Genomic DNA, 26719 nt, shown 5'->3' with positions numbered 1-26719 from the left:
CACACCAGCAGGCATCGGTTGAAATCTGTCCATTTAGGGGCTGTGGCAGAGGACTTGTAATGCCCAGATCATACTGCTGGCTAATTATGAAGAATGGTTTATTGCAGGGATGAGGACGGATGGACTAGACAATGCAATGCACAGGGTCACTTACCACAGACTAGGTTGTTACAATACATTAAAGATCAGATATGATATCAGTAATGAGAGAAATTGAAGACGATGTTGTATGCTGTTATAGGATGTTGGCGATGTGTGAGGGGAAAAGCCTTTCAATTTGGATCCTGCTGTTATATAATTATGTGAGTCTGTTCTTCATGTCTTTTGCTGCTTTGCTAAAGTGCTCATGATGGATAGGCCAGGTCTTTGTAACATAACAATGAGTAAGGTATTTTACCTGCTTTTTGTAACATAACAATAAGTAAGGTCTTTTACCTGCTTTTTGTAACATAACAATAAGTAAGGTCTTTTACCTGCTTTTTGTAACATAACAATAAGTAAGGTATTTTACTTGCTTTTTGTAACATAACAATAAGTAATGTCTTTTACCTGCTTTTTGTAACATAACAATAAGTAATGTCTTTTACCTGCTCTTTTGTAACATAACAATAAGTAAGGTCTTTTACCTGCTTTTTGTAACATAACAATAAGTAAGGTATTTTACTTGCTTTTTGTAACATAACAATAAGTAATGTCTTTTACCTGCTTTTTGTAACATAACAATAAGTAATGTCTTTTACCTGCTTTTTGTAACATAACAATAAGTAATGTCTTTTACCTGCTCTTTTGTAACATAACAATAAGTAAGGTATTTTACTTGCTTTTTGTAACATAACAATGAGTAAGGTCTTTTACCTGCTCTTTTGTAACATAACAATAAGTAAGGTCTTTTACCTGCTTTTTGTAAAGTGTCTCCAGATAACACTTGTTATGAGTTGACGCTATACAAATAAAAATTGATTGATTGATTGATTGAATTGATGTCTGCTAGTAAAAATAAAATAATTGTTATTCCTAAGAGAGGGATTTTCAACCTTAATTCTTTGTTTTATTTTTATTGAGGAACGATTGCATCAGCAGTAATAACCAGGAAATACATAATCAAATTTCACCAAAAGAAAACAAAGGGAAAACATTATACATAACACATAGTTATTTCTAAACCATTAATACCTTGCAAAAATACATTTTGATGATGATCAAAGGAGTCATAATTTAGGTGAGCAAAGGTCATTTCTTTGCTGTACAGCAGCCATTTAAAGCAATAATATGTAACTCTTCCACCTAAGAATAGTCGTTTGAAAGTTGATCCAATAGTAGAACAACTTTAACAGGGAGAACATTTCCAAAGAGTGCTCCAGTTGCCTGCTGTCAGCACTACCTACCTTTGGCAGCAGGCCGCCGCTCTCCGGCATGTCGCTCACACACCAGCCTTCAGTGAAAAAGGAACAAGTTAGCATGTCTCAGGACTGTTTGATACATTGGCTGAGGCAAACAGATGGATTAAGACAGTGACAGATAAATCTAAAAGGAGAAAAAGGAGAGTGACTGAGCAAGAAGCCGGACTAGAGTAAACAATGGAAAGGCTTTTACACATCTGGGTTAGCTTGACAAAACAATAGGCTCCAAGTCATATGGCTGAGCTGGGAATGTTAATACATGTACTATGCATGTTCTACAGCTGCACTCAGAGACATCATGTGAGCACCAATGCCCACCAAACTACATTTTTACATAATGTTGCTTTTATACATCATTGTCACATCATGTCCCCTATAACTTGCAACTGGAAAAACAACATTTCTGCGTTCTCACATCAGGAGCAGCTCCCAGTGAAATCCGTGCGAAAAATCCAGCTGTTTGTGTTCACATATAAAGCCCCTTTCAGCAAATAAAGTATCAGGAGTTTTTTCAGGAGTTTTCTGCAAGTGTGAAAGCTCTTTTTGGCACTGTTATCTCGGGCCTATAGGGCAGCTATTGAGATAAAGCTGTCATGGATTTCTCTGCATCAAGACAGCACACACACTCCTCAGTCCAGGACATTTTGGCTGAAGTATGTTGTTCGTTCTGTTGGTGTGTTTTGCTTTCTTCAAAAAAGGAAACCTAATATGGCAAAAAAAAAGCAGCAAAAAAAAACAAGGTACAAGTTCATAGGCAACAAATTGCTTATACTTACCCTTAATTCATTTGTTTAAAAAAAAAGACACAGTTTGATACATTTTACAAAAGTTACATAGTCTCACTCTAAGAGAAATCCTCAAAAGATTTTGAATTCAACCCTTTTTAAAGTTTCACTTAGAGTATGTGCAGATTGAGGACAGATGTTTTCAGAGAAAGAACTCGCCTGGCTTTGTAAAAGCTGGAGGAAAAATAGATGCCTCTTAGATGGCTGGCACTGACGTGTTTGTCTCTATGTTTATGTGTGTGTGTGTGTGTGTGTGTGTGTGTGTGTGTGTGTGTGTGTGTGTGTGTGTGTGTGTGTGTGTGTGTGTGTGTGTATGTTTAAGAATTGGTTGGGGGTGGGGGGGTTGTTTGGTGGGTAAAGAGGGTTCTCCGCATCCCTGAGTTCCCATCTGTTTGACCTCCATATAGACTGGGAGCTTTAGAAACTCTGATGTTGGGGAGCTACCCTTCCTCCCCTCATCCCCCCCCTTCAGCTTCCACAGCCATGACAACAATAAACATGTCACCCGCCACACGCCACAGCAATCTGCAATCAGATTTACTGTGCATGAAATATGGTGGTGCTTTTATTGGTCCAAAGACTTGTCACTCATAATTTATAGGCTGTTGCCAAGCCGGCTGTGATGTCAGTGAGCTCCCAGCACCCTCAGGGGATTCAGAAGTGTGTGTGTGGGGGGGGATTGAAAAAGATAGGGGTGAAGGGTGGTGGTTTGGTGGGGGGTATAGAGATATAAGAAGACAGAAATTTGTGTGTCTGTGAGAGGAGAGTTAGAAAGGATAAGGGGGGGGGGGGGGGGGGGGGGGGGTGATGGAAAATGGGTGAAAAGAGGAAACATGCATCCATCCTGTTCTTCTCTCTGGGTAGTTTATCAGGTTGAGGGAGTGAAAGCATTCCTTTTTTTTCTTGCCCCTGTACAAATGGATCTCCCTCATTTCTCCCCTCTCTGCTATCCTTTGAACAATGACACCTATTGATCACGGTAGACGAAGGGGAAAAAATTAATCTGCGATTCACATCTCCACTTGAAGCCTCTCTGACCCAGAAATAGAAAGTGGAGAGTCTGATGTTAGCAGCGTGCTCCGCAGGGATGACGTATGGAGCAGTAGCAGAATGTCCAAACAGGTTTCATTTCATTTAATCTCTTCTGATAACATAGGTGAAACAGACTACAATAATTAACCTGTGGGAGATTTAGATAGAAAATAACAGCGGCAACAGAGCAGATCAAAGAAAGGCTGCCCTCTCTGCAAAGACAAAGTGAATATCAAGGAGAATGTGCAAGTGCAAAAGTGATATCTTACAAAAAAGAAATAGTACGGCATTAAAAAATTAGATAAGATTCAATTCCTCTTTTGAAAAATGATTCTCTGTTCATGAGGAACCATTAGTGTGTTTACATTTGCGGCATTTTGTTCCATATCAAAATAATTAATTGCCTCCATTTTCAAATTAAAAGTACATTACAACACAATTAAGGATGCAAATGAGTCTGGGCCTGTCGCGAGGAGCCAGAAAAAGAGAAAGAGTGACTGAGTTGATGTATGAGGGTTTGTGTGCTTTCTTCTGTATTAGTTGTGTTGCAATGGATCATTGTGCACGAGTGCATGGGTTTGTGCTTGAATACAAAAAAAAGTGTCTTTTACTTTATTGAAACGGAAGAGTCGGTGTTGAAATGACGTCAGCATCGGGAAATAAATCAGAGCTCTGCAGTAATAAACAACAGTGTAATTAGGTCACTCCGTAACTGATGGACCAGAGAAGTAGATACTTTGTTATTCCTATTGTGTTAAAGGCTTCTGTCACTAGTTAAAAAAAATCACCCAACATAAACTCCACACACATTTTTACACACAGACATATTTCTCAATCCCATCCTCCTTCCCAGGGACTCTGACCTCCAACAAGCCTGCTCTGTGAAAGATGTCTACATCAGGCGAGAAACCGCGGACAGTAAAACATCATTTTGTCATAACCTTCCCTCTTTGGAGGGAAAACAGATATAAAAGTATATAGCCTGTGGTTTACTGCGAGTCCCCCTCACCCAGCCTGGCAGCAGCACACAGGGCTGATGGATGTCGGGCGTCGGCCGACTTTTAATTGCTCGTAAATTTTTGATCCAGGGAAAACGCCACGTTCTCCTTGTCCCCCAGCGACATGGGTGACGGAGCCGCTCAGGAGGGAATAAAGAGCCTGAATGAAGATGGGAGGTAGAGAATGAGGATACACAAAGACACTTATAAAGAAACTGGAAATGATCAGACTAACTGTATGGTCCTGTCTGTGGGATCCTCTATAGAAGTTTGTTGTTTTTGTTTTGAATCTCTCCTTGTAAGAAGTCAAAGGCCTACACTCTACACTCTGTCCATCTTCTCTGTCCACGCTCTGACTATAACTCTGATGGCATTATGTCTCCTTAAATATTAACCAGCCATTTTTTAGATAGTTTTTTCCTCCTTCTCTCCAGGATAATAGTGTTTTATCATCCCCCCATTATTATTTTTTTTGCATTTACCACACCACACTGTACATGTGTTTATTTAACTTGTATAACTGAATGCATTTAACAGTTAATGCCTGAGAAAAATAACAGTTTCGACAAATACTTGAAGTTCTGATATTTATAGGTATTGCAAGCTCACATTTAACCTGTTTTGAGTGAAGAGCAAATACCAGTTGTTGAGTATTCAGTCAAATATACGTTTCCAGCAAAACAAATGTGCTCATTGTTTGTCTTCTTAGCTGAATACTAAAAGGTTTTAGATGGTTTTTAGACATAACATAGAAATGTAGACATTTGAATATGGGCTCTGTTTCTTGTGATGGGGTATTTATTTTACTACTGTGTGACAATTAAAGACAATTAATGATCAATGGATTAAATGAGAGAATTATTGGAACAGTTTCATTGTTGAAAAATTGATGGTGGCAGCCCTACTTCTGTCTTGTTTGAAAGAACTCAGTGGCAGCCACTAGAGGCTGGGCTTCCTAAGATCATATGACCTGATTCACCAACTACATTTCCATTCTTATCATCCTACAATCTCGCCAACAGTGCAGAAACATGTGACTTACTATTGGTCTTCAAAGCTATGTGGTTGTCCTCGATGTATGTAAAGGGCAAACACTAAGGATCGTGTGGCTGTTTGATATACCCCTTGAAATGTTAAATAAAAAGAGGTATCGTGGAAAACAACTTATTTAAATCCATTTCTCCTACAGAAACTCATTGCACAAATAGTCTGTGTCAACCACTTACTGTGGCTGCAGAATTAGAGAACCTCCATCTTAAATGGAACACTAACAGGGTGAAGAACAGCCCTCATCTGCATATACAACTCCCCTTTTTTTTTCTTTACTGTGGAGCAGTGCTTTAAGTGCCTGTACAATGTTGACAGTAATGGAGAAAAGATTGAAAAATGGGGATTAAAGACTGTCTCTGTAGACTTGTGACTGTTGCCAAGCCTAACAGATGCTCATCTGATCAATTTCTTACCCTGTTTGTCTTCCTCCTGAGATGAAAGTAAGAGGAGATAAATATAGGTTTATCCCACCATTTGCTTGTTCACTGCAGTAAGGTCTGACATCCTGCCGAGGAGTTTGATTATTTCCTTCTATGTGTCACACTCAGTCTAGCCTCAGATCTCTATTACTATTTCCTCCTTTTCTTCCTGTCTTCTTTTTCCTCTCATCTATCTTTCTCCTTCACTCCTTCATTCTTCCCCTGCTGTTTGTGTTGTTCTACTCTCATTTAGAGGTTTTTTTCGACTCACCAGGTTTGGCCCGTCGTGTTCTCTTCCCTTCTCGATCCTGCTTCCACAATCCCCCCATGGTGGCCAAATCAAGACACGTGCTGATAATCCACAGGTCAGCCGTCAGGGTCAGAGGTCACAGGGAGCTAGCCATGGTTCTGCTCACCTCTGTGTGTTTTTGTGTCTATGTAAGTGTGTGTGTGTGTGTGTGTGTGTGTGTGTGTGTGTGTGTGTGTGTGTGTGTGTGTGTGTGTTAGCAATGGAGCAATGGAAACTGTCGTCATGTATTTTTAACATGACACACAGAAACGACTACGCATGTTTTTTACATCACAAATACGATGTTGATATCTGTTTTAATTTAACTTAGCCTGTTGTAATTTGCAGTGTTTGAGGAGGAATACAAGATAATGAAATATATGTTAGTTAGATGTTAGATGTTATATATAGATCGTCACTTGTGCAAACAGGACCGGCTGGTAGCCAACAAATATTTCAAGTGGGATGTAAGAGCCTGATTTAGGTTAATCCTAAATCAGTTTTCTCATCAAACACATTTGCTTTAAAGTGTATCAACAACTTTTAACATTTACAGCAGATTAAGTGTTAGATTATATCTTTACATTACACACCAACTATTAATATTGAAAAGTAACTATACATGGGGAAGAGAAAATACTAGTTTTACCCAAATAAAATCTTCTCTGGAACAGATATATTGCGGTCATCCACTTTTCTTGCAGTGGTTTTAAACTGAAAACTATGATACAGTCCTCCTGTAGGCTGACCTACACACAGGCCCACAGCTCACTTCCAGTGGGCACAAAGAGAGGCGGGTGAGTATGATCAACCCCAGTAGTGTCAACCCAATTACTCATTCTCTTAAAGGGCTATTAAAACATAATTGCCCAGCGATTTACATCCAAGTTAACGTGGCCCCGAGATAATTTATTATTTTCCATAAGCCCTTTCTTTTGTGTGCTGACTGAAAGAATATGGGGTGGGGGGGGGGGGGACTGTAATTTCCTGAGTCATGAAGAAAGGCATGTTGGCAGCACAGTGTAATTGTTTAAACCCCACTCTCAGACACCTTCCAGTCACCCCCTTTTAATCCTCGTTATCGCTCTCATTAGCCTGAGGTCAGGGGTCAGCCAGCTCCCCCTAGAAACACAAACAGAGCACTGGGAAGAGGAAGGGATGGATGGTGGGCTGGATGAGGGGACTGCAGGATTACGGTTGGGATACAGATATAGATCTTATTTCACCTAATGGCTAGCCTGTATCTGCTTCATTCTCCTTTTTGTTTGTGGAACAGACTTGTTTGCATTATTTTCAGATAATCGATCTCTGTTATTTAAAGTATGCATGTGAAGTACTGAATCATGGAAAAAGTATGTTGTACAAATTTTTACAGTACCTTTTTGTATCTACTTTTGATAATATATACACAAAAACAAGCTGTATGAATGTTTTGCAAATAGGTCATCTGTCCTTGTTGCCTGGCTGGAAATCACATTATGACATGGATTATTTTTCAGTGTTGTTAGCATTGACTGTATAAAACATGGACGTAGTCTCAGTGAAGTCACTCTGTGGTAACTGAAAAAAGGGGTGAAGTGATTGGGGCTGCCATTTTGGAAATGCTATCTCCACCTAACCTTTGATCAATCGTCTAAAACGCCCTAAATTGTGCTAATTTATGAATAACACATTGCCTTTTTATAATCAAAATGATGAGTTGGGAAAAAATATCACACAGTATGTACACATAAAGAAATAAGCCATTCAGACCAAAATAGTTTCGTACCAGGCAGTAAACATGTTTCATTCTGCTATAATATTCAACTTTTCAAGTGTGTTAATGGGGCCTCATAAGCCATCCTCAAGTGGACACTTGAGGAGCTGCAATTTTTTTCATTTGCTTCATTTTCAGCACCAGAGGTTGCTGCTTGGTTTTCAGTCAAACGTTTCCAGGAGAAACTCCAGGAATCACAGATTTGGTGAAAAGTTTAATTATTGTTTTCATTCTGAGCTGTGTTTACAACAGCAAGAGCTTACTAAGCATTCAGTCTTTTGTTTTGAGCAATTATAGATCAGTACACCAACTATGCACATCAAGACCACCCACCTGAAATGCATTGTAGCTACAGTAGTTGCCATTACAGGTTTAATTTTCTTTGGTATCGATTAAGGTATGCTCTCATCATTCTTTAAAACTGACCACTATGGCTTTAGTGCAGTCCGTGTTGATTTGTCCTCAATATTTTATCTACCTGTCAAGCTGTAAGCAAAGATTCATAATGTCCCAGGATGGTCAATAATTATTTTGTTCATGTTGAACCACTTTCAACAATCTCAGTTACTTTACTTTACTTACAATTAAGCTGCCTTTAAAGCTCTCTCTCCTTTCTCCTTGCTCTCTCTCTCTCTCTCTCAATCTCTCTCTCACGCTCTCTCTCTCTCTATCTCTCTCTCTCTCACTCTCTCTCTCTCTCTCACTCTCTATCTCTCTCTCAATCTCTCTCTCTCTCACTCTATCTCTCTCTCACGCTCTCTCTCACTCTCTCTCTCACTCTCTCACTCTCTCTCTCTCTCTCTCTCTCGCTCACTCTCTCTCTCACTCACTCTCTCTTTCTCTCTTTCTGCTATTTCCCTCTGATCCTGTTCACCTCCTCTGATCTGTCTGCAGGAATCACAACCTTGTTTCCCCCCCTAGTGTCCCTCTCTAATTGAAGCTAATAAAGATCAATTAAAGTCATTAAGTGCTTTCCTTAAACGAGGCCGGGCTACTAAATACATTAGCGGGCTCTCTGTCTATCTCCATGTATACTGTATCTCTCTCTCTCCTTACTTTGCATGCATAAGGGCCTGTTGGGGCCAAGGTATTTCCGGGGTCACATCAATGAACAGTACTCCTGGCTGTTCTTGAATCTGACATTTAACTGCTATATGTGAAACCAATACCAGCAAGTCTGCATTCATTCTGCAAACAGCTCCTACTTGTGCTGAAAGTACAAATGTTTCAAGTAATAATCATCAAAATATAAACAGCGAAACACTCATTCGATATTAACTTCATTTATGATTTTCAATTTGAAGAACTAAACATGTGTGACTGACATGTGCATTCACACCAGAGAAATAAGAAATTAAGAAACATAAGAGATTTTACCACATGTGAAACCATTTCCAATGCAAAAGAATTACAAAGGCTCAGTTTTTGTAGCTTTTTTATGGTATTGTTCAAATGCAAAAACTTTGGATACAGTGTTTACTGTCTCACAATGACAAAACTGTGTAACCTTGTAACAGTGCTCATACTGTGCTAACTCTGCTGCTGTAAGAATGAGGGTGATGTCAGTATATGCAACAATTCAGTCTCGACTGATTTATGAAAAGACTACATTAGAGCTCCTGAGAATTGAAGCCAACAGAATTAAAGCTCCCCCTGCTGGCTGGTTGCAGTATAGGTCACAAACATTGACTCCATGTTAACAGATGGAAAATGAGGCAAACTTTGAAATTAAAATACACATCAAATAAACTTTTCTCAAACATGATTTCTGTCTTCAAAGTTTGTGATTATCGGGCTGATTTATGTCCAAGATTTAACGCTTCTAAAGTTTGGTTTAAATGAGTGATTTCTCAGAAAAAGAGCAATTGTAATATCCCAATGCTCTTTCTTTCTTTCTTTCTTTCTTTCTTTCTTAAGATCCTCATAATCACCAGAATAAGCATTGGCCATTCTTCCTAGAAGAATAGCAGAGGCATTTGTTTAAAATTCTGCTACTCGCTAACAAAACAGCAACAAAAACAGCTCCTCCTTACCTAAACTCTATCATACAGTTGTACACTCGATAACTACGATCTGCCAAAGAAAGGTTTCTGATCCAACCTTCACAACAGGGCCCTAAGTTTCTAAGACTCTTCTCCTCTGTCGCCCCCTGGTGGTGGAACTAACCACCAAACTACTCCATTCGATCTGCAGAGTCCCTTTGCACCTTTAAGAAAAAGCTAAAGACCCAGCTCTTTCATCAGCATTTACGCACTTAATGACACTGATGATGAAGCTGATGATTTTGATGATGATGATGGTGGTGGTATTGTTTGAAAATGACCTTGACAATATTTAGGATGCTGTTGATGCTGATTAGAACTCTCAAGCTGTTGATGTTTTGATTTGCCTCTATGCACTGCCTGTCAGCACCTCCAATCAAGTCTGGACACAGCTGTTCATTTGCACTTACTGATGTTGTTTCCTCCTTTCTAGACCCTTGCTTGTGTTGTACTTACTTTCTGATGAACATCAGATTAAAGCGTCTGCAACGCGTTGAACTTTCCATTACCAGGATTGTCTGAGTGAAACCAAAAACAAGCATCTGTTCTGCTGGAGACTGTACCAACCTGGGGGAAGCTTGAACTTGTTATTAGAAATTGTAATGTGTCCTTTTGTTAGCAGAAGGTTCAGAGTGTCGTCCTCTGTCAACCGAAAGGTCGAGGGTTCGATCCCCAGCACCTGCAGCAACATGTCCGATGTGTCCTTGGTCAAGACACTTAACCCGAATTGCTCCCGCTGCCTCGTCGGCGTATGAATGGATCTCACTACATACCAACCTCTACCATCAGTGTGTGAATGTGAAGGTGTGACATGCGGTGTAAAAAGCGCTTTGAGTAGTCAGAAGACTAGAAAAGCGCTATTTAAGCTCAAGTCCATTTTTATAAGATCAAGTCCAATACAAGCGTAATACATCACGATGCCAGTTGTGGGGGTACTTTGGCTTCAATTTTGTGCAACAGCAGGAGACAGATACACATTATCCATATTTATACAGTCTAATGTCTAGACTGGATGTCTTGCCAGTTATAGATTACTAAACAATTCATTGCAGCTTTTTCAGCTTACACAAACATGGGGTCAAAGTTTACCTCATGCTTTTGATACATTGAACAATCATTTATTAATCATTGAGCATGTGTTATAAAAAGCATATACCGTAATATGAAATAGTATACGACCAGAGAAAAATAATTTGCCTTAAATAAATTTCAGTTATTTTTGTACCTTCCTGCTGCAAAATTTCACTTACAGCCATGATGGCAGCAATGTGTGACACACAAGGTGCTGCTAGCGTGGCGGCACCATGTGTGTCACAAAAAAATGTGTGCTGAACAGTTTGATACTGTCAAGGACACGTTGGTTTGTCTGGTTGTTGGTTTGTTTTACCACTTCACCCCAGAATCCAGTGGAGATTCCAAAGTGAGAATAGTCTGGGGTCAAAACACCATCAAAATGTTGTAGCACTAGAGCTTTTTTTATACCAGAAGACTCAAGAGAAAAACTGGAGATTTGACTGAGTGATAGGAAAGATGAAGGAGAAACAGAAGTGACCCATTCGCAGGACAGCAGGGAGCCTGATGGTGCTACCATGATCTGACAGAACTGTCAACACACTTTTTTACAGCTGACTGGCTGTGTGTGTGTGTGTGTGTGTGTGTGTGTGTGTGTGTGTGTGTGTGTGTGTGTGTGTGTGTGTGTGTGTGTGTGTGTGTGTGTGTGTGTGTGTGTGTGTGTGTGCATGCATGTGAGTGTCTTTATCAGAGAGGGTTTATGAGGATATCTCAGTGTGTGTTTGTGTGTCCTCTACGTGTTAGAATACAGTGTCTGTGACTGAGAACACATTCAAGTGTATACAGTGTGGGACCATGCATGAGATTGCGCTTGTGTGTTAGAGACAGCTTGTGAATGTGTGTTTGTAGTAGTGTGTTATTTGCTATATTAGGTTTGTGTGTACATGTGCGTGTGTATCATTTTGAGTGAAAGTGACAGTCCACTGATAGGTACCTGAGACTATTTGAAAGAGACATGAGCAAAATTAAATGTAACCACATCCCACGTGCATGCATGTGTGTGTGTGTGTGGAGTGTGTGTTGTGTGTGTGTGTGATGTGTTTCATTAGTATTGTTGCTTCACACGCCCGTCTGCAGCTTTACTACAGTATAGCAGACAGTCTGGTGCAGGGATGAGGTGGTAAGCTCCCGATCACTCAGCCTGGGCTCTGCCTCCCTCTCCATATGGCCACAGAAAGCCTCCACTGCCTCCCCAGGCCTCTGCCAATGCGTAAGGCAATTGTGTGGAATGTGTACGAATAAAGCATACCATCATTCAGAGCAGACATGCAATTAAAAGAGCTGCAGCCGTCACTCGCAGTAGACTTTGTGTGAGTCATGTCACTTAAACTCAACACAGCAGACGCCTGCCTTTTTTTGTTCGTAACAGAAAGGAGTAAACAGGCTCACACACTTTCTTTCTCTCATTGTTACACACACGAACACAGATACTCAAAAATGTAAAAATCCTGTCTATGTTAATACAATAACACTACGCTCATACAGTATATGTTGAGAGTTATCAGTTACTTAAAATTACAATTCTCCATGTCGGCCCTGACTTGGTCCTCTCCTGGAGTGCACGATAAGAAGTGATGGATAAAGTCTATTCCTCATTCTGTTTTATATATGTCCTCCTACACTAGGTTAACTACCAAGGCTTTTAAAGGCAGATGCAATAGTTTCAGTGCGTTAAGTCAAAAGTTCCCTGTTTAGTTTACTATATTCCTTAACTAAAGAAAGTCAGCTGTAAAAATACCAAAAGATTTGAGAGGCAAAATCTTCTGTTCCCTGTGTTCTTTGATTGATGAAGTCAAGTTGTAGTCTCATCTGAGATCCATTTATTTTACAGTAACAGCATGGTACTAAAACCCTAGCAAAGAGAATAGTGTTCTAAATAAATGCTACTTTGTAATCTAAAAGCTTACGACTGTGGCTCAGGTGGTAGAGTCAGCGTCTTTCAACCGGAAGGTCAAGGGTTCGATCCCCAGCTCCTGCAGCAACATGTCTGATGTGTCCTTGGGCAAGACACTTATGAATGGGATTAGTTACTTCAGATGGTCTCACTACATAACAACCTCTGGCATCAGTGTGTGAATGGGAAGGTGTGACATGCGGTGTAAAAATTATTTTCAGTAGTCAGAAGACTAGAAAAGTGCATTTACCGTTTAGAAGAAGCATTTTTTCATGAAACACTGTAGATTATGATGCTCATCTCTAACACTGTGGCCATGCAAGGAAGGCATCACTTCAAATATGAAGAGAAAGACTGCTAACCACTGCCAACAAGTCTGTAGTGTACATGTGAGTGTTGTAATAAGACTTCTCTGTCCATATCCTGACAGCTTATGCTACAGTATATGATGCACATGCACTAAACATGCACAAGTGTATATGCTGAACATTATGAGAAATAAAAGAAGGACATTTTAAAAGTGTTGGTATTCAAAGAGAATGAAGGTCATGCATGATAAATGTTTACAAGTGAAGTGGTTGACTTTTTATTCCTTAGGGCAACTTATTGTTGATTTTCCTCAAGTACACGGTTAAGGGTAGACTAAATTCTGATTGATTGCTTGGCTAGTGATTAACATGTTGTATATTTCACTACAGTTCTGTACTATATAGTAAGTGTTGCGTTTTCCCTGTTTCATGCTTGGCATAAACACACATTGTACTGCTTCAGTTTATCTTTTACAGTTGAGCCAAGCAGCTCCTCTGAGATGCTTATTGGTCAAAAGAGATACATTACAGGAAACAACAGTGCAGGTAAAAAACACTTGATGACTGAATCCACAATAGAAATATGCCACATGAGCACTTACTCTGAACCAGAATGAGCTTATGCATAAAAGAAAATCAACTTCAGATCAATTCTCAAGGCTCAGCAGCACTACCCAAGTTTTGTGCAGCATTATAAAAAGCATATTGAAATAACACACCATCCACAGTATGTACACAAAGTGGTGCAGTGCTTGTCTCTGTAGAGTTTCCTCTAGTTTGCTTCTATCACTTCTGATAGCTTATATCAGCCATGTTCACAGAGCTAAGCCTGAGTGGGCCACAGTGTAAATATCCAAGACCTATTATTACTTCAACAAAATGTTTCTAGCTGTTGTCAAGCCACTAAGTACAAAATGGTGAATCGCAGACACGAAGAGAGATAATTGCCACTCACACTGGAAATTTGGCAAGCGTCTTCCCCACGAGACCCGGATGAAATGGTGCTTCAACCCCCGAAACTGTCATTCTTAATGAAATGGTAATTACAAACCCAGCGGAACAGCTGAGGGGCCTGCCGGGGCCCACCGAGCCCAACTACCAGAATAAACCTGCTACAACAACCTGCAGAGAGGAGGGAGAGAGGGAGGTAGGCAGGGAGGAGGAGAGGGAGTGAGAGAGAGAGAGAGAAACAATATAAAGCAGGTAGGCAGCAACACCAAGAATCTGAGATTTATTTCAATTGTGAAATGTAATACACACTCCAGGTTGGAGTGTGCTGTACACTGGGACCCTCATCAATAACACCGGCTGTGTGGAAGGCAGGAGGGGAGGTTGGTTAAAAGCGCCCACACAGCCTGGGTAATTGATTGCTTTGTAAGTGAACGTGTCTTTAACCTTTGGGAGGTCAGGCCCAGTCGGACACCATCAGTCCTGCCTGGGGTTGAACCGCTTCCAGCCGTTTGTCTTCCGCTGCTCCCCCGTCTCAGGGCCGATTTGTCAAGCATGAGATGTTTTGGGTGTTTAGATTACAGGCGAGATGGGAAAACAAAGGCAAAATGCCACCCCAAACAAAAGGCCTGAGCCTGGATCTCCCACTGATCTGCATGCCGGGCAGGAGGCCAGCTACCTGGGGTGCTGAAACTGAAAGGGGGGGGGGGGGGGTGATTGCTGAAACAGAGCCACAATGAAGCCCCCGAAACACAGTGACTGTGGAGCTTGAACCTGAGCCAGAATGGAGGCTGAACAGGAGCCAGCATGAGAATTGAACGACAGCCAGAACGGTGACATGAGATAGAGCCGGAATAGCGCCTTGAGATGCAGCCAAAATGGCAGCCAGAGACTCGGGGGATAGGAGGGAGCTCAGGGCAGCTAACTGTTTTCTTCACGGCAGTACTCCTCATCACTGGAGGTTTTAAAGTGTCCCTTTGCCACCCTCCCAGGTACTTAGGCCTGTCTGTCTGTCAGGCTGTTAGAGAGTGACTAAAGATGATTTATCTCTGAGATTATCAGGGCCAGTAGCAATGCCATTGCTCATATGATGCCCTGGAGAGACAGGTCAGACTCAGATACTGTGACTCCTCTGTCCACCTCACGAGTGAAGAGCCATTTAGAACCGGACCGGCACTAAAAACATTGACTTAAGAATTTCAAACTCTCATCTTGTTTTAGATTCCACTGTGTATTTATTTTCAGACGCAATATTTCATCACCGTAAGGTAAAAGCAGCTTGTTCTTGTGTGTTTGTGTTAGTGCTTTTTGTTATGTATACGAACAAGTAGGTGTGTGCACATGCAAAAGTGTGTATCTGTGTGTGTGTGTGTGTGTGTGTGTGTGTGTGTGTGTGTGTGTGTGTGTGTGTGTGTGTGTGTGTGTGTGTGTGTGTGTGTGTGTGTGTGTGTGTGTGTGTGTGTGTGTGTGTGTGTGTTTTTTTGTGTGTGTTTGTGCTTGCCTGCCAGATCCATCTGCTGTTCTATTACCATAGACGTGATGTACCTGCCATTTCCCTCCTCAGCTGAGGTGTTTGTGTATGTGTGTATGTGTTTGTGTGTATTGTATTCTTCCATCATGATGTTAGATCTGACAGCCATTAACACAGACTTGTGGTGAAGAACAGTAGAAAAAAGAAATACTCCTAAATTCCAGATCCTTAGTCTGACAGACAAACTGTCTCCTTACCTGACACCTCACTCCTCTGTCAGAGTTTATTCTCATGAACAATAACGTGTTCTGTTTCTTTAAAGTAGAAGAAATATTTAGAGTTTCCAAAATATCTTTTGATTCAAACTCATTTATATCACAGTATTTCTTAGGCATTTAGGTGATACATGCGAACCTGTGGATTAAGTTCAGTTGTACCGATACCAATAAATATATGAAGAAAAAGATACCCAATACCCCAAAAGGAGCCGAAATCAAAGAACATAGGGAAAAGAAGAGTTTGCCTCTCATATATTTTGCTATTTTTAATGGACAGCTGGCTTTAGTTAAGGAATATAGTAAACAGGGAACATTTTACTTAAAGCAAGAAACCTCAGAAGAACTTGCCAAAGAGTTTGCCAAATTTGGTTTTACATCATGAACATTCTGATTGAAGATTGTTGCAACAAGTCGCCAAAGTTCCTGGAACTAAGGAACAAAACTCCTTTCTGCTCCCCCCTCCACATTCGAGGTAATGAACAAAAGCAACCTTTATGATGCAATCTTCACACTTGAGGAATGGACATAGAGACAAATTGTTCTTTTTTTTGTTTTGATGTGAATCTCTGATATTGGAATTGATTTAGTGAATGATACATGTTGACATATATGTAAGAATGGAACAATGGTCTGCATACTGCATAATCTCTACAGGAATCAAAGACTCCTAACCCTAAAAACACGGGCTAGTAAACTAATGCAGATAGTTTTGATTTGATGGATAGAAAACTTGCTGCAGTCAAAAAGAGAAATATTGAACATTCTCAATTTAGTTGGTATCAAAAATGTGTGTCATTGTTCATAAAAAATGATGATCACCAAAATGGTAACAGTCGGTGCTTATGAAACACACACACCATCTCAAGTAATAAAGTGCTTGTGTTTTAGACAGAGTTTTATCAGAATTCTATCTCTTCTTTTCCCATGTTTACAACTGTAAATACAGCTGTAATCTTGTTTGTTTAAGTGTGTCCAGATCAGTCCGTCTGTAAATCGACTGAACATCAATAACCTCACAACTCTGACAGCTTTATGAATCCAGATGAAGTTCAGAGTGTGTGTGCATTATGTAGTGCAGTCTTTATATTTGTATTATGTGTGTGTGTGGTTGTGTGAAAAGAGAGCATGTGTGTGTTTTTGTGAGGGTGCACAGATTTACTGGATATGGAATCTATGCGTGTGTGTGAAATGTGAGTGTATGCACACCTAATGCGTTCTGGCAAGCCATTTCCATTTCATGTAGGGCCATAGATCGTCTGAGGGCAGTGTGTGTGTGCCCCCCCCCTCCTCTCTCCCTCTGTCTCCCTGGTGGTGTTGTAAAACTGGCCTTGTGTCTCTGCTCCAGCCAGATAGATTAATTAATTATCCAGACCTCCTGTTTTTTCATTGAGATCCAATTACTCTGCAACCGAGCCTGTGGTCTATATACATGTATTTTAGAAGACAGAGAGAAAGTGTGTGTCTGTGTGAGTATGTGTTCAGGGAAATTACAGCTCATCCACAGACTACCAATCTGACTCTTACTTAATGTGAGAGGAGCTATTCAGTGATATTGCATTAAAAAAAGGAGAATACACTACGTGTATCATTGTTGGCTGTTTGGGAGGAAGTTGAGACTCTTTGAGGATGGATGTGTGAGTGAGAGTGTTTTTGGGGTCCTGGGTAGACCATTGTGTACCACTTACCCCTGGCTTTGAATTCTGATTGGTTATCAAGGCTTTATAAAGATAGACATGGGCTGTCCTTATCCATCATTAACTTCCTGTCTCACAACATTCTTTCAAGTAAAGTGTGGCCCATCTGAATGTATTTTTGTGCTTTTTAATCCTGAGAGATTGTGACACTCCAGTTGTACACACAGATTCAAAATGTTAAGTGTGTGTGTGTGTGTGTGTGTGTGTGTGTGTGTGTGTGTGTGTGTGTGTGTGTGTGTGTGTGTGTGTGTGTGTGTGTGTGTGTTTGTTTGTATACACATTTGATTGATGGGTCAGCAGACAAACCGGGCTGAATGAAGAGAGATTGTGTTTGTGTGTGACATACACCGACTCGCCCTGAGGGACAGGGGAAGCGGAGCGCTGCACCTCCTGCAGGGGGTGCCGTGTCTCCCTGCAGGGGGCTGCAGCAGGCGAACAGAGGGGTGCCTGTACACCCCTCCACCCAAACCCCTACCCTCAAACACACACACACACACATACATACTACCCCGCTCCACCCTGCTGGGCTACAAGGCGAGTGGGGGGTTGTAGGGACCCTGTGCTCTTCTAAACCTTCCTAATGCATAATTCATGTACAAGTAGCAATTTTGATATTTTGAGAAGGGGTGGTGGAAAAACAGAAGATATTTCAAAATAAAGTTCCCCAACGCCATACTCCTAGGCTTTATTTTTCTTGTTCTGAAATAGACTATGGCACAACCAAAGACTAGCTGACAGTGAGTTGTTTGTAACATCAATCTTGTATTGAGTTTTCAGAACTGGGACTTGGACGTGCAAAAACTTTAAATTAACAAAAATCACACTTCTAAGTCCGTATGCAATTAATTCTCATTATATGGTCTTTATTTAATGTTGGAAGTAGCCTACTGTTTGCATTTTGTCAACACAAGACTATTATAACTATATTTGGTTGGTCTATTGTTTCCAAATAGATCGGGATGCTTTGATTCTAGGAGCTCCAACAGTTTCCTCTCTCCTTAAAGTGACCTCAAACTTAAAGGCATGACTGTTTTATGTGTTCTTAAATGTTGTGTGCGGAAAGCGGATCTGTTGAACTCTTTGTAGCTCCCATGTTGAAATCATGTAGCAGATGTCACACCTTTCATTAAACATTCTTTAGCTTTTGTTCCTGATATTTCTGTGTGCTTTATCACATTCACTGACATAGCATTAAAAAACGTTTCCCTTTGAAGAGGCAAACAAAGCCTCCTGCTTCAGTGTTTGCTTTGTCCAGAGTGAAAGAAAAGTAGTCCAGACCTGGTAAGGGAATTTTATGCCAAGCTTGTAGCGCAGCACTTACCCAATCCTCTCTTCCCTCTCCTCTGCTCTCTCTCTCTTTTTCCCCACAAGGGCAGAGACATCTAAAAGGACTGTACCTTGGTGTTCGTCCAACAAAAGCTCTCTGCTGAATTTCATCCTCCTTTGAATTTGTGTTTGAATAACACTCGAGCTACAAATCAAAATATGTCAGACACTGAGAGTGAGGTCATGAGGTATAGATCATTGTGGCTTCCAGAGAAGTCTCCTTGTGTAAGAGACGCGGACGGGTGGCTGCTACTTTGACTGATGGCTGCAGAGACTTTGGTGCCCATTCTCCTGAGACTAAGTCCATGCCTGTGCCAAACCGCTCATTTTCCACCCTGCAATATATTTCATTAAGCTTTTAACTCTTTGCAAAGGTAATTCACTTGACATTTTAAGGCTGTAATGTTGAATGCCACTAAGTTTTTTCTCTCTATGCAATTTCAAATCAGAACGATATTTGCCAAATACAGTCTGAAAAACATTTTTCCTCGATAAAAACGCACATTGATGAAATGGTGTAACATCCAACCAACAAAGCTGAGCAGCCGGCACATTATTTCATGGTTACAGCCATGTGGGTCCCAGTGGCACAGATATAATTAAGACCTCTTCTTAATTACTTAATAAGCCTAATTAGTAACATTTCTGAGCAGAAGATTTGGCTGTGCGATGAAATCAGAAGAATGTTAAGTCTATTTGTTATTTCATTTAAATCCTTCATGTTAATGAAATTAGAGCTTCATGATATAACAGAAACAAACCACGCTGGGATTGACCAAAGGGCTAATGAGGTTTTCCATGCTCCTGATAAACATTCAATTAAGTGCTACAAAAAAATATGACACAACATCATAGAAAATAGAAGTAAACATAGCGTTTGTCGGCTGTGTCTGTGTCACCTTCATCAAGTGTTTATTGTAACTCAGCCATTTTATCATTAGCCCATGGCCAGATGTGTTGTATAAGTGTAAAACTGACCGGGGGTCTGCTGTGTTGTTGTTGGGATTACTAAGGCAAGCCCACCAATCACGCGCTGGAGCTGCTACTGCATTCCTCGCCACTTAATTAGAAGTTGTTGGTACCACAGAAGGTGTCACCAACCTTTTCAGGCGCTGAACAGATGGTGTCCCCTCTTTTTGAGGTCCTGCCAATGCCCACTCTGTGGCTCCTGGGAAAATGACCTAACTCACAGGCAGCTGCTTAGTGCGGCTTGAGTGATTCTTTACAGCCACTTCTACTGGGGGGACTTAGCAGGACGTACCATTGCAAACAAGGGGTGAGAGCGCAGTAGCTAGGTCCCTGGAAAGCTGCAAAATTGTGTTTTGGTTGCAGCATACCAGTTGTTAAAAACTTTGTCTTTAAAGCTATGTGCTAAGATGAGCCACGATCTCGACCCTGGAGAGCTTGATGTCTCAGTGCAAGTTGGGTTTGTGTGCACTTTCCACTGCTGCTGGCAGATGGTGTGAATATCAACAGAGAAAGGACCTGGGAAGGCCCGCAGAACAAAAAGTGAAAAGGGTTCCTCGACAGTTACAAAGAGGCCCCATGGAGAGGTGGGGGGGAGGCGGCCTTCATCCTAATGGATAAAAAAAGGAGGGTGTAAGACTTTGCAAGGGCATTTACTATCAAGGACTGAAAGTAGAAGGAGAAAATGCAAAACTAGGACTCGATATGTGCAGAGGCGGGGGGCCGGGGTTTAACATGCTTCGTGCTGCGTGGACAGAAGATCGGCTGTCACTCTGTAGTTGGCTTGGCTCAACCTCCCTCCGACCACGCAGGAGGTGGAGAAGAACAAGTTGAAAATTTGATGACTGTGTTTTCTGACTAATGGTTTGATGTGTTTTTTTTTTTTAAAAATTGCTTTCACCAAGACATTTTTTTTTAACCATTTTTGCCTTTTTCCAAAAATGTAGAAAATTCTGATGGCCTAGCTATAAGGCCCCATGTACAGAGGCTATAGTCTCCCAAGCCGGCAGCCAGGGTTCAAGTCTGGCCTGTGGCTCCTTTCTTGCATGTAATTCCCTGCTATCTTTCCTAGCCCATCCACTGTCCTATCAAAATAAACTAGCCCTTGTTGAATTCAATAGTGTGTCAGTCTTTTGGTTTCCTGCTACTGATGATGAGACGACTTAAAGGCCAGAGAGTCTTCTCAGAAAGCGACTCAGCTCAGCAGTGGTGTTTCATTGACATGGCAGGGGACATAAAATCTGCCATTTCCATCATGTTCTATCGTGGGTAAACCTGTTTCCTGCAGCTTTCTCTATCAGATATATGTCTGTGTGGGTTTATGGCCGTGGAGCTGGGGTAGGCCCGATCGATCTGAGGGAGCTGTAGGATTTAATAGGTGCACAGCTCAGGCTATAAGGAGTATGGGTTGGGGAGGGTATATTTAATCACTTAAAGGGAGCAGGGTGGCAGCCTGGGTCACCAACAGTTTCTGTTTTATGAGCAGTCAAGGTATCAATTTGTCCCCCCATGGTGAAATATGTTTTTCTTACACCTGCTGATTCTTTGTTGCCTAATCAAAATCTTAAACATGTAAGTGACACTGATGTGCGTGCACGTGTGCTGTGTGTACTTATAATATATATATATATTCTGGAAGGATTCGTGACACTGAATCTTGAACGTAATTTGATTTAAGTGAAAAAAATGAAATAGAACTTTTTAAGCAATGTAAGTCGACATAGTATAATTTCCCAATAAATACTTTATTTCAATGTGTTAGTCGTTGATCTAATACGCATGACTGGATATAATTAATGTAGTGATAATTATTGTTAAAATGATAATAATAACAAGAAAGTATTTCTTGGTGTTGGTCTGCCAATCTGACACTGAGTAGGGCTCCATTGAATAAAGGTTTGTATTATTACAATAAAATTATATATTATATTAATATTATAATATTATATTATTGTCGACGGATTCATGATATAAACCAACAATAAATGATTCTTATTAAGAGATGTCCATTGATTGATTGATTGAACTCTATCTATCTATCTATCTATCTATCTATCTATCTATCTATCGCTGCTTCATCACAACAGCTCCATTTACAACAAAAAGGTACAAAGATACAAACATATGACACAACATTTCAAACATCAAACAAGTGTTCAGAATAACTTGTGATCTGGGATATGCTCCACATTCGATTAGAATTGACTGATGTCCAAAGAGTGCTTCAGACAGTCATCTATGTTTCTTTAATTTGACAAATCGTATCCCACTATGCAACATAATTCCATTGTTTAAAAAAGAAAGTTGAGTCCAGGATGTCATGTTCTCTTATTACCATGAACGTGCACACCGGGTCAGTCCACACATACACCGTCCTGGTGCACTTAGTACTCACTGGCACACAACATTTTAATTAGTTCTCTGCTGAAAATTGTCCCCATCAAATTCACATCATACTCTTCTTTCAGTTGTGTTAGCTAATGACAAGACCAGTGGAAACAGAGCCGTGGGCTCAGATCCACGACTCCAAACAGGAACAGGTCAAATATTCAAAATGTTCAATCAGTCCAAGTCAGAACAAAAAATCCACAAAACTATCGAATCCAAAGTAGCAGGCAAAAGGCAAAGTCAAAAAACAGGGTATGGTCGAAAACTCACAAGAAGCAAAGACTTAAACGAGGTAACACAGACGAATACACATGAGGGAGGACACAGGGATTTAGTATCTCAGATTAATATATATACAGCGCTCAATAATGTGTTAATCAAACTATCTGTCCTGCTTTAGTTATTTATACAGCTCCCTTGAAATCCATGCCCCTTACTTTGTTTAAATAGGATTACTTAGTAAGGCGAGAATTTCTACTCGATCTAGTAGAGATGCATTTCTGGCATCACGTTTTGTTGTCAGTCCTAAACCTCAACCGTCTAATCAAATGCCCAAAGTAAGTTCAAAGCTTGTATTGTTTTGTTTTAGTGACAACAGAGTAAAGTTCAAGAAACAACACATAACAGACGTTTAAATGCATCCTTAAATATGTATCTGGGAGCATTCAGTATCACAAGTCAGACTTCAAACACACATTGATTACTGAACCAAACACTTCTACTTCCAATCTAGTGGCATAAGCAAAGTTGGAACTTGTGGACAAAATAATTTGTTTGGTTTCTCTTGGTCATTGTCACGATCCATGTTGGTCAATACCTCAGCAGTCACCAGTCCGGTCTTCTGCATTCAGCACTTGTCAGCAGTGTTTTTGCTCCAACTCTTCACAGCTTTCACAAACTCTGGGAATGACCTTGAACTTCGGCAGCTCACCTCAAACCCACAAACTCGTCCTAATGCTATTATGCTGGGCCCTACATGCTAAAAGTCATTGGTGGTGATAGTGGCTGATTAGATTGTGTCCATTGATCGCGCGGCGTGCTGTTAGGACGAGGACGGCGTGGGCTGCAGCTCCCGCCTCTCCTCCTCAGACACACTGACAGTCTGAGACAGAGGAGATGGAGCCCCATGCAGGGCGACTGATTGAGTTATTGATCAGCTCTCTCCTTTCTCCTGTCTCTGTCTCTCCCTCTGCTACTCGGAGAGACCCCGTCATCAGGATAATGAATTTCACTTATTGCTGATTAACCGCATAAGTTCTGTATGGAAATAATGGCAGGAATTAGCTCTTTGTCACCCCCTCTGAGTCTCCAGGAGGAGGGGTTGGAGAGAACGAAGGTTGTTACGGATCTGTTAGTCATTCTTAGGACTGTGATTTTAACAAGAGGGAACTGAAAGAGATAGAGAGTGCATGAAAATGAAAGATTTAAAGTGGAATTAAGGAGAGACTCATGAGGACTGCGATTTCAACATCTCTGAAGTGTTGATGGAGAGTTCTGATGCAAGACATTCGGGATTGATGGAGGGGAGTGAAGTGGAATTTAGAGAGGAAAGAACAGTGAATAACAGGCTGCTTTGCGAAAAAGAGAGAGGGCAAAGAGGAAAGATGAGAGGGGATGATTCAAAAGAGATGACGAAGACGTCAAAGCAGGAGCTGTAAAGTGAAGAAGAGCATAAGACAGGTAGTGGTCGTACAGTCACCAGGCAGCGACGCTGCTTAAGGGTCGGCAATTGTGTCTCCAGCATCCAGATTGGGGTGGTAAAGAATGAATAATGAGGCTTGATTACAGTCCATGAGATGACACATTGTTCAGGCAGTACAAACAGCAGCCCTCAGCCCGGACAGAGCGGGGAGCTATTGTGTCAAAGGACAACATCGTCTTGGTCAATGACTTGTTGGAGCCTCATGTCGGAGCCATTAGCACTTACTCTGCTTACATTCAGCCACCTACGTGAACGCCTCCAGTGCACCTGTATGAAAGCATATATACACAAACACACACGTTCTACTGTATATATAATGGAGTGCATGTTGTCTTCTTGTTCCAGGTTTGGCTTTGGATTGTTGGACGCAGGACTGATGGTGCAGCAGGCCGCACACTTCAGCACTGTTGCTCCACAGAGGATATGCACACAAAACACCCCGCTCCATCCTAACAGGTTCAAAAGTATTTACTACTACACAAAATACAGTCATGTGCACCCTTTTTCTTTTTTTGTATTTTTACCTTAGATTTTTTCCTTAAACTATATTAGAATGAAAATGTGTTTTTTCTTATTGTTTCATAATTCTTAAACTCTTCAGTCTTTCATCTTTTCTTGGTCTACAAGGTCAAGAGAAGTCAGAGGACTAGATAAAGCCCTATTCAAGCTCAAGTCCATTTACCATTGACCATTTTGTTTCATTGGGTAGAATACTTCATCCAAAAGGTATGGTCACTGTGAACATCCAATCAGAGGCCTGCCATGGGAGGACTAATGAGATCAACACCCTGGAACATGTTCAGGTCAGACACTTATTCTAATACACTGACTATAGATGGTATAAACATACTGTACATGTTGGCAAAACTTGGGATTTTTTGGGAACAACTTGGATGTTTATATTTTTTAATACTAAATGAACATCTTAAAGAATTGCTGATTATTTAAGAAATACACTTACAGTATTTGCCAAGAGCTATAAAAAGTGTGCCATTACCTCTAAGGCTCATTAGTTACACAACATATTTGAAATATCTATATATTTACATAAAAAATCTAATTAATATTAAATGGAGAAAAAAAACAAAAAACACAATTTTCCAAAAAGTCGATTTTCTTAACACCCTGGGGAGGTGAACAAGGGTTTATTTTTCATCTATACGTTGAAAGGATCATTCTTATCTGCTGTCATTATACACATCAAGAGGAGAAAACACTGAAAACTCCTATCTCCAACCTACGAAGCTTAAACATTTCTTACAAATAGTTTTTGAGGTTTCTGTGTCATGAGTTCCATCTGAAAACAGAGCAGATAAAAAGTGATCATCCTTTGATGTGTTCTGTGTTGGTTCTGTGTCATTTGCAGAAAATGGACAAAAGTGTGTTGTCTTTAGTACGGGCACATACATGCAAATGTGTCTTTGTGTGACTGTGTCAGCAGGCTGTGTACTGTATGTGTATGTCTCTGTATCACTGTTTGAGTGTGTGTGAGAGTGTGTTTGTGTACTTGTGAAATAGCAAGGAGAGAGAGAGAGAGAGAGAGAGAGAGAGAGAGCTGGAGTGTGTCAGCATGTAAATTGAAAAGGCTTCATCTTTGCGGCTCTACTCCCTGGCAGAAAGCGTGGGTCAGGCCATCGCTGCGAGGTGTGATTGATGGACGTGTTGCCGTGGTAACACGCTGTAAACAGGAGCGGGCTGTCAGTCTTTTTGCAGCTTGGCGGCTCTCTCTGCGACGTGCCATTGTCACACCAGATGTGCTGCTTGCGATGAACAGGGACAGGGAGAGTGTTTACTGAGGGGGGGGGGGGGGGGATCATAGAGATGGGGGCTGGGGGTCCATGTGCTTATTTATATAATTTAGCTAATATACCCTTAAGCTATTTTTTGTCACTGAGTCCTCTCTCCTACTTTTTGTTGTCTCCATCTTTGCCCATCTGTCTGACATGCAAAGAAGGCTCTCAGAAGATAAGAATTTGGGTTTTGATTCAAACATGAGGTAGTATTGTGATCAGCAGTGTAGTAACTAGTAAGAGTTATAACTACTATTGGAAAGTAATGGAACAACTAACTGAATTACTGTATGATTAAAATAAGTAGTTGTTTAGGAGAATATCTTCGGCATCACTTCTGTTTTGCTTCAATACTCATGAACAATCAAATGTATATAACACTGTAGACACTATTAATATGTAGCTATTTTTATATTTAGTCCTTTGAAGGCAACAGACTGACAGTTGATATAAAGCTTAGACAACATAACGTTGCCATCAGTCTGTTTAGTTCTTCCTGGCTTACAGATTGTGGAGCTGGCGGTGATTTTTTATTTAACCTTTATTTGATTTGAAATCAAGCCTTGGTTGTTTGGATGGAGTAGGTACTTCTTGGTCCGCCGAGGTAACATGAGCCGAACCTGGGTCACTTGTGTTTGCAGCACTGGGCTGTCTGTCAACTAGTTAAGTAGATTTATATAGTTTAGTGAAGTGCTTCGTGAGATAATAATTATTGTTCTTGGCAGTGGACAAAGTTTTTCTTCCTCAGCAATGGCTACAATTCACTACTATATTCTTGTCCTTAAAATGGAGGAGGGGAAAAACATTGCTGGTATTTCCAAGTCAGAAAGCTCTCGCCTGAATGATTTTCTTTCTCCCAGGATGCTAATGTGATAATGTAAGCGCAACCTCGACTATCAAATCCGATGTTAATAAACCTCAATTTTATATAGCTGCTGGCTAGTTCACATAAAGTAATAATTAGGAAGTCCTTTTACATTTCTGTAATTGTGACAGCGTTAATGAATTTGAAAAGTAACTAGTTACTTTCAGATTGGTAGAGCCGATCCCTAGTTCCTGCAGTCACATATCAATGTGTCCTGTACGGATAGAAACTTTGCACTCTGTGTGTG

At 40.7% G+C, this 26719-nt stretch overlaps 1 protein-coding gene across 2 annotated transcripts in view; it reads left to right on the top strand.

Moving 5' to 3' along the window:
- LOC132984393 (furin-like protease kpc-1) overlaps positions 1-26719 on the top strand; it is a 164389-nt gene that overhangs the window by 112130 nt on the left and 25540 nt on the right. For both annotated transcript variants that reach the window (XM_061051218.1, XM_061051219.1), the window contains exons 14-15: positions 24163-24273; positions 24527-24620. In XM_061051218.1, the coding sequence (XP_060907201.1) occupies positions 24163-24273; positions 24527-24620 (205 nt within the window). The remainder of the gene's footprint in view (positions 1-24162; positions 24274-24526; positions 24621-26719) is intronic.

Source organism: Labrus mixtus, chromosome 11 (genome assembly GCF_963584025.1).
Source record: "Labrus mixtus chromosome 11, fLabMix1.1, whole genome shotgun sequence".
In the NCBI taxonomy this organism is placed as follows: Eukaryota; Metazoa; Chordata; class Actinopteri; order Labriformes; family Labridae; genus Labrus; species Labrus mixtus.
Note: the sequence above shows the minus strand (reverse complement) of the source record. Positions and strands in the feature narration are given on the sequence as shown.